Source organism: Cricetulus griseus, chromosome 6, assembly GCF_003668045.3.
Source record: "Cricetulus griseus strain 17A/GY chromosome 6, alternate assembly CriGri-PICRH-1.0, whole genome shotgun sequence".
Taxonomy (NCBI): Eukaryota; Metazoa; Chordata; class Mammalia; order Rodentia; family Cricetidae; genus Cricetulus; species Cricetulus griseus.
Window position 1 is genome coordinate 132,581,618 of NC_048599.1, and position 15,833 is coordinate 132,597,450.

The 15,833-nt window shown below is 34.3% G+C and overlaps 1 protein-coding gene across 1 annotated transcript in view; it reads left to right on the plus strand.

Annotated features, from left to right (window-relative positions):
* Positions 1–15,833, plus strand: part of LOC100773941 (low-density lipoprotein receptor-related protein 1B) — a 1,050,824-nt gene that overhangs the window by 348,848 nt on the left and 686,143 nt on the right. Inside the window, exons 20-21 of the mRNA XM_035447074.1 lie at positions 10,298–10,498; positions 14,672–14,917. Of these exons, the coding sequence (XP_035302965.1) occupies positions 10,298–10,498; positions 14,672–14,917 (447 nt within the window). The remainder of the gene's footprint in view (positions 1–10,297; positions 10,499–14,671; positions 14,918–15,833) is intronic.

Sequence of the window (15,833 nt, forward strand, 5' to 3'; positions counted from 1 at the left end):
GTCCTTTTCTGTTTATCCTTTTTGTTTTATTTTTAAAATATCTATTGAGTATACAATGTGGGTTAATCCTTACATACATACATACATACATACATACATACATACATACATACATACATACTGGTTCACATAACTAACTTGTAAAACACTGTCCTGACGTTCAGCTCCAACTTGGAACCCCAATTCTCAGTACTTTGTTCAACAGCCCACTTTCATCTGAAGATCCCTTTCTCCATTTCTTCTGGTAGCATTCTGTTCGCCAGACACTCACATTTAAAGCAGAGCACATCTTTTGCTCTTAGTTGTGATTTGGTCCAGCTCCTAATCTTGCTGATGTCTCTGCATTGTCTCCATCACTCACTCCTTCCCTCCTTGAATACTACAACATACAGTTAGGCTTCCACAATCTATCACTTGGTAATATTACATTGCCCATAGTTGCCTCTCACATTTGCTTGCTTCAATGTATTCTAGACTCAGAACAGGATTCTTATCAAACTATAACCAAAGAAATTGTTTGAAGGTTAGGGAAATTTTCTATTGTCTAAAGTTTACAAAAAAATAACTTCAATTGGCAATCAGCAACTCCACAAGAGCTCATTGCTACTTTTTGAACAGGTCCCACTATCCCCTAACTTAATGCATTTAGAGAGGAGGAGTATCCATCGATTATATGATTTATGTTAAGCAAATATATCTAAAACTGGACATGTTTGTAGTCATATCTAATAATTAACCATACAATTCATGATACATGTTTTTGTAGCTGTAGTTCATGACTATATTAAGAAAAATCACCCAGATAATAAAATAAAAACTGTGTTCATAAAATATAACTTTTAACTTCTAATTATAAGGATTTTCTGTATCTGTGAAATTTTACAGTAGACTCTAATGCTTAAATGGCTATCATTTGTTCCATGTTCAACATCAGGCATTAATTTCTTTTTTTCTTTTAAATTTTAAAAGAAATTAGATTATTGTCATCTCTGATCAGTGAGATTGATATAACAAGGATAACAACAAAATCACAAACCACTATGAAAGCAAATGAACATATATAAACAATGGGTACTACCTCAAGAGTTTGTAGCTCTCTCATCCCTATACTCATCATTAGCTAACTAAACATGTAATGCACAATAAATATTTTCTAACTCAGAGTGAATCTCAGAACTGTCAGAGAACTGAAAATGTATATGAAAGAAATGGCAAGTCAGAAAGCACTTTTACAAATGCATTATAAATATATCATTAAATAAATTGGGTTATCTCAAATATTCTTTTCTCTTCATGATAATATTCTTTGTGTTCATGTGAGGGGGAGTATTTCTGTATGCATTCTTGTGTATAAATTTAGGTCTAGGTGCAAGGTTAGAGCAGTAACTTAAATGTCTGTTTGTTCATGCCCTACACTTTGAGACATGGTTTCTTTTATTCTTTGCTGTGTATTCCAGTCTCTCTGGGCCACTAGGTTCTGGAGATCTTTCATTCTCTGATTATGCTCTCCGTATAGGACACCTGGGATACAGATATTCACACTCACTTTTGACATTGGTTATACAGGTTCAAACTCAGATCCACACTGGTACAGAAAGTGTTCTTCCCATTGAGCATCTCTCCATCCACACACTCATATTCTTTTTAAAATTGAAGTTTTTAATTTATTTTATGTTTTCACACATGCATTCAAATGCCACAGATGCATGTATAATTAACAAGACAGGGGATATCCTCTCCTCCCATCATCTGGACCCCATGGATTGAACTCAGGTTCTCAGGCTTGGCAGCAAGGCCCATTACTCTCTGAGCTTTCTTGCCACCCTTTGTATTTTTAATTTTAGTTGTAAATTGTATTCTAGAAGAAAATAAAGGTCTTTTAATAACATGAATTCATTTTGATTTAAGAACCTGGCCATATGTGGTGGCATACACGTTTAATCCCAGCAATATGCAGGCACAGGCAGCTGATTTCTGTGAGTTTAAGGCTAGTATGGCCTACAAAGTGAGTACCAGGGCAGATAATGGTACAAAATGAAATAAAATGAACAACTTTACAACAACAACAGCAAAAAAATACACATTAGTGAAATAAGTCAAGAAGGTCATTTTTTCTCAGTCTTTGCATTTTGCTCATTTTTCTTTTAATGTAAATCATTTTTCATACTATGTATCCTGATTACAACTTCCCCTCTCCCTACTCCTCTCAGTTCCTCCACACCTCTCTTACCATCCATATCTACACTCTCTCTGACTCTCCTTTAAAAACAACACGCATGTTACAAATAATAAAATAAAGCAGGAAAAGTGAGAAAAACAAACAAATTGGCATATGACAAAACAACCATCCAAGAAAAAAAAGCCAAAAAAAAATACACACAGGCACAGGGTCACATACATTTGCACACCCAGAAATTCCACAAAAACCCAAAATGAAAGAACTCAACTTAAAAATCTTGTCAAAAATTTAATGAAGAAGAAAAACTGAAGAAGAGATATTTGATTATTCAACACAGTAGCTTCCTTTATATAATCAGAAATACATGTAACTTTCCTTGATCTGTTGATTTTATAATGGTATTTATATGAATTGTATATTTTGAATTGTATATTACATAAGAACATAACTCAAACCAGTCTTCCTGATCCTTGCTCATGTTTGTGACAATGTGTGATTATACTGGATGCCCATATTCTGCCAGGCTGGGTTTGTTTTCAGTTTTGTTGTTACTATTTGCTCATTTCAATATTTTGGCCTGAGTGGAGTCCAATTACTATAATAAAATTTTGTACATACAGTTATCAGGTAACAAAAAACAGTAAAAAATAAATCAGAAAAGAGATAGAACTCTACTTACTGTCATCCACTACTACTTTCTGCCCACTCTAAGAAAGAATTTGTAAACAGTAATGTAGCATGAAAAATAAAGGACCCAGAGACTGATATTCGGGTTCAAGCTTCAATTTGAAGATCAGAGAAACAAAGCAGCTGACTACTAACTCTCACCTTTACTTTTGCTCAAGCGAAGGGGTGATCCTCAGACTGCTCCGATTTCACTGCTCCTCAGATTCACTCAGACTGCTATCCTCTCCTCATTGTGGCTAGAGACTAATCCTGAGACTGAATGTCTCTTCCTTTTATACCTCTCTAATTCGGGGATTAAAGGAATGAGCTTTGATTCACTCTCAGGTAGTCCAGGGTTGTCTTGGACTCTGCCTTTCTATTGTGTCCTGGGATTAAAGGTGTATACCATTATTGCCTGGTTTCTATAACTGCTGGGATTAAATGTGTGTGCAGCCACTGCTTAGCTTATGAAGCTTGTGGCCATATGCTTTCTGGATCCTTAGGCGAGCTTTAATAATATTTAAATAATATTACCACATAGCAAGTTTCTGATTGTTTGGTGCAATATCAACACATAATTTTGGAACATTTGGGGGTATTTAATTTTATAATATTGGATATTTATTAAGTATTCCAAAGCTATTAATAACTTCTCTAAACATCAGACCAATATTAATTTGTTTTGTTTTGATAAGAGCAATGTGGTGCATGTCTTATATGTAAAGATAGCAGCATAGTCTAGGAATCCCACAGTATCTGGTTGTCCAAGACTTCATCCAATAAATTCCACAGATGATGATCCATCTTGATCCATAATTAAAAAAGTTCTTTGAATTTACTAAGGTTATTTGCTTTGGAGTTTATTTGATTAATGATTATGAATTCAAAATTTCTTGAAACTTAAGTTAGGTCAACTTCACGAATATTTTGGTTACAACAAACACAGAAGATATGAAGAAGCAATTCAGTTTCTAACCACCACTATAGTATGAGATTAAGAGAATTTTTTGAATTTGAAAGTATGATCTAGGCTCTGTACTGACATTAATTAATATTTCTTGTGATGTACTTTAGAACTTGGAGACAATCATGTGAATATGACTTACTTACCTTCCCAAGTAGAGTTTCTGTTAGGGATAGCACATAGATTCACTGTAATTTTGACTGAAAAATCAATGGTGATTTCCAGATGTATTTGTTCTACTGCTGTTCTGGAGCACATGATGAGAATGTCAGGATGCAATGGTATTGCTTGAGGAGAGGGGATGTGTTGTCTTGATTAACCAACTCAGAGGAAGAAACCCTCCCATTCTTTCACTCCCCTATCATTATGTTAAATTTGCAGAATACTCCAAACAATTAATTCAGTTTATTCTTTAAGTAGAGGATCTCATATTTCAGAGAACAATTGTGTATTGTGCACCTATCCTGCCTTTGACTTGGATCATAAATTCCTCACTGGAGGTGACAGAACTTATGTATTTTGTTTTGCTTTCTATGGCCACTATGAAAGAGTATTTCACAGAGTATCTGGATGTATAGGATCTATAATTGTTCATTCTGCTAGGCTTTTAGCAGTTATACATGAATTTCATCTTCATCGTTTTAAAAACCAACCCACAATATGTGGAAATGTTATATAGATGTATTCCAGAGGAAGATAATATAACACAGAAGTATTTTTCAAAGTCCACTTCCCTTTGCCTTGTGTTGATAGTGCCTAACTCTTTCTTGGCAGGGCTATCACCTTTACCTATTTTTGATATAGTCTTCTAGAAAGATTTCCCTCTATAGCTATGGGTTCTGAGATCCATGAAATAAACTGACTACTGACTAAAAATATTTTTAAAATATTTAAAAAAATGCTGAATATGTATTTAATATGCATTTGCATGTTATTATTCCACAAGTAATATTTACAAATATTTATTTAACATTTACACTGTATTAAATTTGGGTTTGATAAGTAATCCAGTGATACTGGCTGTTATAGGCAAATACTACACTCAATTAATATAAAGCACTTGCAAATTGCCTACTTTGGATCTGTAGAAATTCCTGGAACCAGTCTTTTAAGGACACGAAGGCATATACTAATGCATTTATGGAAATGAAATCATACATAGTCATACCTACACAAATCCTTTTAATGTGTAAGGAAGCCCATATCTACTTGTTTAACACCTTTTTAAATTGATGTCTTATAAGATTTTTTCTTAGTACCTTGTGTTCATTTATTTCACTAAAATCACTGCTATAGTATATTGAGCTGCAATCCTGGTTATTTTCCTAGGATGGGAATTTGAATTTCTGACAGCTTTTCCATAGCATGCAAAACACTAATATACACCACTTGATGCAATTTCAAAATTTGATTGCTTGTATTAAAGATTTGATGCACTTTGTTTTTGCATGTTTTTAAAAACGTTGTCCTACAAGGAAGTTACTCAAATGTATAGCTCTTCAACATTTGGTTTATTTCTTGTACTGTTGTGAAATCTATGTGATTATCCAACATTTTGATCTTGACTTATCTAATAGAAAAGAAATGGCATCAAACTGATATTTCAGTTCATATTTTAAATCACCAGAGCTTATAAACACTCTATATTCAGAAAATATTAATTCACTAAAATGCTTTACACATTAGATTATTGACCATATCATATCAATTTGACAAAACTCTCTATTTTAGATAAATACATCAAGTAATATTTTATAGGTTTTATTAAAATTTATGATCTGTACATACTAATGGGACTCTGTGTGCTGTTTCAACACATGCATCAAATGTGCACTCACCAATTACTCCCCCTTCTCCTTTCACAACTTCTATTAATGATTATTCTACTTTCTGATAGACCATTTGTTTATTTGTTTAACATTCACATATGAGAAAGAACATATGGTATTGTATTTATGTATATGATTTCATTCCTTTAACTTATGCCTTCAAATTCCACCCATATTGTTAGAAGCAAAAAAATCATTCTTTTTAAATACTGACTGATGTTCAATTGTGTGTATGTGTGTGTGTGTGTGTTTAGGATCTTTCTCACTTGGTGTATTTTCAGGTGTTTCTTTGTGCCTTTGATTGTCTGTGTTAGATGTTGTGCAAAAATTCATGCCTCATGTCAATTGTAATCTTTTTATTACCTCTTTATAATTTTAATAGTCTTCACATAAACGCCATAAAATTGTATTCAGCTTAACTCAAATATTTCTTTTTCTGAAAGAAATTTTAATTGATATTCATTCTATTATTTGTACTACTGATTTTTGTACATTAAAAAATCTAGCTTATTTTTGATTCGTAATTTCTTACGGCTTTTTTAGCTTTGATACATTTTAAGTTCCACTTTTCCACTCATATTTGATACTATATTTTCCTATTCTGTGGACCATTCTTGTTTTTCCTTTTTTATTAGAAAGAAAATTATTTTACATGTCAATCCCAGGTTCCTCTCCCTCCCCTCCTCTTCTGCTCCCCCAACTAAAGCCCTACCTATCCCATACTGCTCCCCAGGGAGGGTGAGGCCTTCCATGAGGGGGGTCTTCAAAATCTGTCATATTATTTGGGATAGGGCCTCAGCCAACCCACTTATGTCTAGGCTCACGGAGTATTCCTCCATGTGGGATGGGCTCCTGAAGTCCATTCCTATGGTAGCGATTATGTAAGCAACTTACTTGGGATTTACAGAACTCATTTAATTCATGTCATTAAGTTTACAATGTGTCCTGATTTAAATCAAATCAAATAGTGTAGTAGTCATTACTTACTTTAAATATTTTTCAGTAATTATTGTTAAAAAATAACTTTTAATATTTTAATCAAGTTCAATACTAATCATCTGGTTTTCATTTGACTTCATTTACCATAGAGCAAACTATTACTATTTAAGTTCTACAAATGAATTTTAAAACTTTTAAATGCAATCTGTTTTTTAAAATGTGACATTGTATTTTTATTTTAAAATTTATTTACTCCTCCATTGTATCAAATGTTGCTATTTTATTAAAACTAGTCTTAATTTCTAGGTACATTTTAAAATTCATAACACACATTAAAAATGTACAATCCAGAAATTATAATTACTGGAAAATGAACATAAAGTGTAGAAAAGAAATACTTTGCAGGAAAAATACCACCATTGACAATTACAACAAAACAGGATTACCCTGGCAGCAACATCCATTGCCCAAAGTGTGTTCTACATGTAGAGTTTGAAAGCATGTGGGTAGCAAACAACCAATTTGTTCTTAAATCAGAAGAAATAAAAGATTTATACATGTTCTATTTGTGTGTACTGAAGTTACAAAAACATTTAAGAATGTTTGTTATTTTTCTTTAATATGATATTTCTATGAATTCTTTAAGATCTGAGTAAATTGGGAACACAGAGGGAGGTAAGGGGGAGTTAGGAGAAAGAGAAGCGGGAACAGGAATTGGGAGGAAGACATGAAGGACCAGGAAGATAGAGTCATGGGAAGAATAGAGGAGAACAAGAAAAGAGATTTTTCTCACTGTGTATTTTCATCACATTTACCCCCTCCCACAGCACACAACCTGTCCCAACTTTCTGTACTCTTTTGTTTTAATGACCCAATAAATTCAGGTAGGGATGATACAGTTTTCCCACTTATGGTAGAGCACTCCATAATCACTTGTTCTCTGCCCATTGACTAGTTGTGAGTTTCTGCATTACCACTATCTAACACACAAAGGAAGCTCCCTGATTGGTTCTGTGATCTACACTTAAATATATTTGTAGAGTTACAAATTTAGGGGGCACTTTGGTTTTTTTCCATTTAGAAAATAATAATAATAGGTTTACCTCTAGAACCTATAAGCTCCCACCCATGGGTTCTTGATCAGATGTGCAGTACCAGAAATGCATTTCTTCCTGTGTAGTGAACCTTAAGTGCAATCACAAAGCAAATGGGTGTATTAATAATATTCATGTCACTATTGCTCACACAGGCAATCTTCTTACCACATCAGTCATTGCTATATTTCATGGGGTTCTATCTTTCCTAATAGATCACATAAATTCTTCTGGTACCATATAGGTTACCTAACTATGAGGCAGCATAGTAATCAGAACCAACTCGATTTATCCATGTCTTGTGATGAATGTGTAGTGTCTTCACCAATAACATCTTTAAATCAAGTTCTGGTTAGCAATGGAGCCCAATAGCAATAACATCATTTCAGGCATCCCCGGTACACATCTACTGACATGATGAGAGGCATTCCAAACCTGACACCCTATGGCATCTAGGAAGAGATTAATTATGCCCAGTTAAACCCACAAATCTTGTAGCATTTGTATTTTTCAGCCTGGCCTATCTCATTCAGTGCATTTTCAATTCTGTCTATTTACTTTCTGGTTTCATAATTTCTTTTTTTTCTTTACAGTTGAATAAAATTCCATTGAATATGGATACCACATTTTCATTATTTATTTATTGCTTGATGGACATTTGGGTTGTATCTAATACCCAGTTATTTTGAATAGAGAAAAGATACTAATATGGGCTATCATATGTCTTTGTAATAGGAAATAAAGTCTTTTGTGCGTATGCCCAGATATGTTATAGTTGGGTCATATAGTTTATCTGTTGCTAGTATTTTGAGGAATCCCTACACTGATTTCTAAGAGGCTGTAGCAGTTTACCTTCCCAAAAGTACATGAGATCCCCCCATTACCCTATCCTAGGAAGAATCTGTCACAACTAATTTTCTTAATCTTAGTCATTCTGACTGGGGTAAGAGGAAATATCCAAGAAGTTTTAAGTTGCTGTTACCTAATGGCTAAGGATGGCCAACATTTTTTATTTTTTATTTATTTATTTTTTTTATTTTGGGGTCTTTTTTCTTTTTGTTTTTGTTGTTGTTTTGTTTTTCAAGACAGGATTTCTCTGTATTGTTTTGGAGCCTGTCCTGGAACTAGCTCTGTAGACTAGGCTGGCATCAAACTCACAGAGATCCGCCTGCCTCTGCCTCCTGAGTGCTGGAATTAAAGGTGTGTGCCACCAACACCTGGAGGTCAACATTCTTTAGATGTTGCTTAGCTATTTTATTTTTTCTTGTGAGAATTTTCCACCCACTGCCATGGCCCACTTTTTTAATTTGGTTGTTTTCTTAAAGTTCAGTTTTTTAAGCAATTTATATATTCTAGGCATTAATCCACTGTTACACATACAGTATATGTTTTTGGTTGTGTGTTTTTTTGTATGTAGGCTGCCTCTTCAATTGGTTAGGAGTTTCTTTTGTAATAAAAATGTATTTCAGTTTCATCAGGTCCCACTGGTCAGTTGTTGTTCCTATTTCCTAGGTGATCAGAGTCCTACATAAAAACCTATAGCCTAAAATATATTTCCAACTATTTTTTTCTTTTTTTTAGGATTCAATCTCAGGTCTAACATTGAGGATTATTTTGTTTGTTTGTTTTATTTTGTTCATTTTTGCCTTTTGTTGTTGTTGTTTTGAGTCAGGTTTTCTCTGTGTAACAGCCCTGGTCCTTGTACTCATTTTATAGACCAGGATGACCTTGAATTTACAGAGATCCACCTGCCTCTGCCTCCACAGCATATACCACCATGTCAGACTCCTAATAATTGAGTTTTTCATTGGTTCTAAATTGATTTCTGTACATAGTAAGAGAGAATGCTCAAGTTTTATTCTTCTACATGTAGATGTCAAATTTTCTTAAAAAACAGGTATTTCAAATTATTTCTTCTTGTTTGTTTGATTTTGCATCTTTTTTTCAAAATTCAGGTATCACACCTTCATGGACCAATATCTGGGTCCTCAAATCTTCTGCATCATCAAACATTGCTGTTTTTGTGCTCAGTCCATGCTGCTTTTGCTACTTTGATTCTATAGAAACATGAAGTCAGGGCTGGCAATTCTTCAAGGAGTATTTTCAGTGCTTAGCATTGATTACCCAGGGCTGACATTCTTTTATGAAACAACTAAAATAATCTTTTCAAGGTAAACAGGTAAAAAGTGTTGTGGCGTTAAGGTTACATACATAAATAAAATGTCATTTTCCTTAAAATAAAGTATCTGCCTAAATTTCAGCTTGGGTCATAACTAATAGTGCTTGCCTAAATTTATGACTGTGAAAGTAACTGATACACACAAAAACTATCTTTAATGTTAACTGCTGAAGTTGTTATACACTTCTAATTATTCACAGAATCCCTTTTTATTTAATACAGAAAATAATGTGAACTAAAGAAAACATTAATGCTCAGACTCTACAAGCAGCTACAAACAGAACAAGAGTATTCTGAGGCTGTCATGAAAACAAACTGTCAAGCTACCAGCAAATAGATTTCTTGATAATAGCAAGTAATTCTGTCTCTGACAGAAATGATAACTGGCTATTCATTACTGTGATCTAATTATACAATTCAAATGCATTTTCTTTCCATTCCCTTAAGGGAGATGCATCAACAATGCCTGGGTATGTGATGGAGATGTCGACTGTGAGGATCAGTCTGATGAAGAAGACTGTGACAGTTTCTTGTGTGCACCACCCAAGTACCCTTGTGCTAATGACACCGCGGTGTGCCTGCAGCCAGAGAAACTCTGCAATGGGAAAAGGGACTGTCCGGATGGGTCAGATGAAGGCGACCTTTGTGGTATTGCTTGTTTAGTCCCATTTGCTTCTCTCCAGACATTAGACCCTTTTAGTTTACTCACATCTACTTATTATAATTGTACTCATTCATTCCATTTATTCCCTTCAAATGAGACTTTTTGCACTGAAGCTTACATATAATTTTTAGTCATTAAATGGCCTTATAAATTACACTAAATATGATAGAGAATTTCTGAAAGCAACAGAAAAAACTCAGACTATGCATTTAGCAGTCACAGAGCTATGCTGGTGTTACTTCTCTGCCTCCTGCCTACAGTTCCATAGCTGAGTGGATTGCTGTCAGGAGTCATTAAGAACAGGAAGTCTTCTCAATGCTGACCTGTAAGGTTCAGGTCCCCAGCACTGTGTGGATGTTGAGGAGTCTTCAAACTTTACAAGAGAAACTGTGTTTTTGCTTGTTACAGCAAAAGGGGAGAAGCTGGATAATGAGACAGACTGAGTATTGCCAGAGTTGCTATGCCACTATGTCTGATTTGAAGTCCTTGTAGAATAGTTTCCCTGAGTATGCGTATCTAGTTAAAGCAATCAATGCAACAGACTTTGAAAGAACCTGGAATAGCCATCTCTCCATATCAAACAATGCATATAAAGGAGAATATGTTTTCTATCCTGAGGAGACCAGAGATTTATCAAGAAAAGGTTGTAGATATGTTTGCTAAAAAACACTGAAGAAATCATTCGTAAATTGTCTAAAGAATAGTAAAAATAAGTAGCTCCTGGAGCTATATATGATAATGACTAGGAAAGAACAAATGTAAATTGACTGATCCAAAGGGTAAAAGGCTACACTTCTTAGCCCTGGACTTGTGTTTGTACACAGCCAAGCACAATAGTATATTGTATTGTGTGAAAATGGTTGTCACTCTGTTTCAAAATGTATGTAATAAGGCAACCTGTCATTCAAAGGTTCTGTAGTTCTATAAGATTACCTTTTACCAGTAAAACTAAAAAATAAACAAAATATTCATACAAACTAAACCCTAAAACCAAATTAATTACACTACTACAAAAAATCTACATGGACAAATTGGTATATTTTCCTTGTTTATATTCACTTCCTTCTTTTAACATTTCATTATGCCAGCTAAGAGACAAGTGGTGATGAAAAGTAGAGAGGTTTATCCAAAGCAACCACAGTATGAAGAGAAACAAAGGAGGCATCTGTCATAAGTGTACTGACAGGAATGTTAGGTTTAAATAGATGATGCTGGGTAAAAGGCAGATGAAGCACTGCCATCACTGGCTCAGCTCAAGTCCGTAAAGTAATTGGAAGAGGTCTACACTGCTTAAAGAGATAGACATATGTTCATTTATGTTCCAGTGGGCAGCTTCTCAAGACAAATAACACTTTTGTGGCTTTTCAAACAGGTGTTTCTCCTCTTAGCTTTGGCTCATTCTGGAATCTAAGGTGACTGCAACTTTAAAACAATACTTATTTCTGCGCTTTTAGCCTGGAAGGGGGACAAGATTGGCCTCTTTTTGTTTTGTCTTATTTCTGTAGTAATTGACATACAGAGATGTTTAGGTGACCCAAAGCACAGCAGACAAGTTTGTTCTGATGCAGCAGCATTGCTTACACATATGGCATCATCTGTCTTCTCAGAACACATGGCAGGGTTGAATGTAGACAATGAGAACCAAGAGCATATATGAGGACCAGAGTGTCTTCTATGCTTACACACAAGAAAACTAGCCCAAGCCTGTAATCTTCTAGCCTCTTGAGGAGATTCTTTTCCTATCGGGTTTTTGAATTACTTCAAATGATTTCAAATGAAACAACCTCTCTGTCTCCAGCCAGAAGTCACTTATGAAAGGAAGTCATAGGAGCACAGAGCAGGGGGTCCCTAGAGTAAGTAGGGCCAATACAAGTTGTCCCTCTGGATATGTACACTTCCAACAGGAAGCTTCTGGTCTACCAGAAAAGAGTGGCAGAAAGTTCTCAGAGGGGCAAAGAGTGATGGCTATGAGAGTGGTCAACAGTTTTACTGCTTATCAACACAGGCGGGCTCAGACACACAACAAACTTTCTTTGCACACTGAATTGTGACAAACCAGGATTTGCAATCATTCTATGGAGATTCACTAGAACTATAGAGCAGTATTTTGTTTTTTTTCTTCTGGTCCCACAGGAGGCAAGTTCCAGCATGGTGGAGTATGAATTGATTTCTTTTGAATATGTACCATGGTTAAAGCCTAGTTAGTGTTTAGGAAGGCCAAAAGGCAGCAGACCAGATTATGGTCACAGTAACAGTATTGGTGCAGTAATGAAACTTTTAAAAAGAGGTTTAGGGTTAATAACAAAGTTAAAGTGGAACTGATAATGCATTGGCTGTGAGAATATTGATATTTTACATGTACACTCAGTTTCAGATTTCAAAGTGAATTTTGCTTCTCCTAAATTCTGTTACTTAAATCCACAGATGGCATCAGAAATTCTTAGTGCTAAGATAAAAGTTATATTTGAAATAAACTAAAAACATTGTAAAAATCTTTTTGCTCTTTATTTATTTTTTTTGTACCTGATGGGCACAATGTTTTTTTTTTTTTTTCAGTAATTCTCTTGAAAAAGAGTGTTGATTGAACTAAAATAGGGCAAATACTTCAAAATGACTACAATTATACAATGATTATGATTATCAGAGAAAAAGAATATTTGGAAATAAATCAATTTTCCCTTTCCAAATAATATCTAACATGAAGAAAATTTTTAAAGAAAAATGGTTAATGGAATTATATTTCCTTTCATATTACTGCAACTGTCTTGATGATGATGAATAGTGTGGAAAAGTGGTAAACCATAAAGAAAACTTTAAAATGCAGGACTCTTTAATGAACACCTTGCATTTCAGCCCATTTTATTTTATAAAAAGTATAATAGAGACCCAAGGAGGCATATTATACATGTAAATATTAATACAATTTTTCAGTCATTACACAATAGTCCCTTTAGCACCTGTCTGCAGAAGCACAATCAGATCAGTTTTGAGAAATATATTTTTAAATCTCTGTTTTTGCTCAATTTTTTGTTTTGTTTGTTTTTAAGATACAGTCTCTCTATGCAGACATGGCCAGTCTTAAACTAACTGTATATACCAGGTTGGCTTCATACTCACAGAGATCAGCCTGCTTCAGTGTCCCTAGTGAAGGGCTTAGAGGTATTCATACCAAGCTCAAAACAACACTTTTACTGCAAAGTAATACATAAAAGTTCTTGGTCTTGCTGTTGGGTTGTTGCCCCTTAGGAACAGTAGGAAACTGTAGGGAACATTAAGGGACAATGAAGCTGTGAAAAATTGCACTATGTTTAATCAAGAGCACGACATTTTGAAATTTGCCCAAATTGACCCAAATTTTAGAAGTTCTATCCTTTTTGTAAGCTTTATTTTTATTTATCAGATATCTTTAACTGTCTTTTCAACATCAAGCTGATAAACATAATTAGAAATATTCTGTGTCCCTCCAGAACCTAACATTTTGTGATTAAAATATCAATAAATGTATATATCTAAAGGTAAATACAAATGCTATAAAGGAAGCATTCCCTTTCTTTAGCAATATTGTGTATTATTCATGAGGTAAATAATGGTTGCTCATTACTTGTGCCAAAACACAAGTATAAATTTGTTTGGGTATTATGTATTACATTTCCATGACCTCATTGAATTAATCATAGCAACCGACATATAGGGCATAGGTAGAAAGGAAACTACTCTTCATTATGACTATATGATATAATTACATATGAATATACATGTGTTTTATTTATAAGCATTAAATACGCCAGTAATCAATTTTTGTCTCTTTCGAAAGACATCTACAATTGATTTTGCACAGCTTCTAAAAGGTTGAGGATAATTTTTCTAGTTTTAACAAAAGTTTGGAACGCAATTTACATCAGTGCGTTAACCCAATGGGTTCTGAACACAATTTGCATCAGTGAGCTAAGCCATGTTACAAACTTAGTAGAAATTAAAACATGACTTCCTAATTCTTATCATTTAGAAATAAATTCTGGCATTGCATAGTTTTTAGCAGAGATGGTCTTGTATTGGGTACAAAGCCCAAGACTCTAATTCCAGATGTAGAGAATTCAATCAATGTGTAGTATAGAGTGGAAAAACAATGTGACTGAGAAACATCTGTCCCTTGACAGATGAATGTTCGCTGAACAACGGAGGCTGTAGCAACCATTGTTCTGTTGTTCCTGGAAGAGGAATTGTCTGCTCCTGCCCCGAAGGACACCAACTCAAAAAAGACAATAGAACCTGTGAAATTGTGGACTATTGTGCCTCCCACCAGAGGTGCAGCCAAGTGTGTGAGCAGCACAAACACTTGGTCAAGTGCTCCTGTTATGAAGGCTGGACATTGGGTGTGGATGGAGAAACCTGCACCAGCGTGGGTGAGTAGATACTGCCATCCGTGAAAACAAATTCCAAAACGCCTCGAAAAATTTTAATAAAAAGATTCCATTCATTCTATATATAGCTTTTAAATGTTATGTCATTTTTAACCCATTCCAAAAACCTCTGGAAAGGATGTTTCACAACATATCTTCTTCCTATGGCAGCCCTCTGACCCTTCACCATTTGATCACTACTACTGTTCTAACTTTCAATCATCACAATTATCTTCTCATAGCATGTTTCATTAACAACACATCACACATTTGAAATTGGATATTACTACAAGTGGACTTCATACAATGATGAACTGAAATCTTATTGAGTGCCCATAACACAGGACTGTGGTTAGAGCTGAAGAGGTTCCTGAAGTTTTTTGGGGAGAATATCAGACCTTTATTTTAATTAAATTCCAGGAGAGAGAAATAATCTTTTTCATTTTATTAATGTGGATTTCAGACCATAGATGCTAATACAAACCAGGATAATTTGTATACAACACAAGTGATAGACATACATCAATGATAGATAAATAGATAGATAGATGATAGATAGATAGATAGATAGACAGATAGATAGATAGAGGCAGATAGATGATAGATGGATGGATGAATAAACAGGTGATAGGTAGATAGTCACTAAGAATGACACAGCTGCTAACTGTTGGGCTTTAAACATAAAATGTCCTCTTTCTTGCCCTTACTTCACTCTCATCATTCTCTTCTTGATGTTTTAAAATGTGTTTTATATTGATCTGTAATATGCATGATTACTAATCTTAAGATTTAAAAATGGAAAAAGAAATATTTCTTTTCTAAGACATCTAATCCATAAAAATTTTGTAACTATTTCAAGTATTTACAAGATGAGAAGAAATTAAAATTAGGAATGAAAATACTTATCAAATAAATTTTA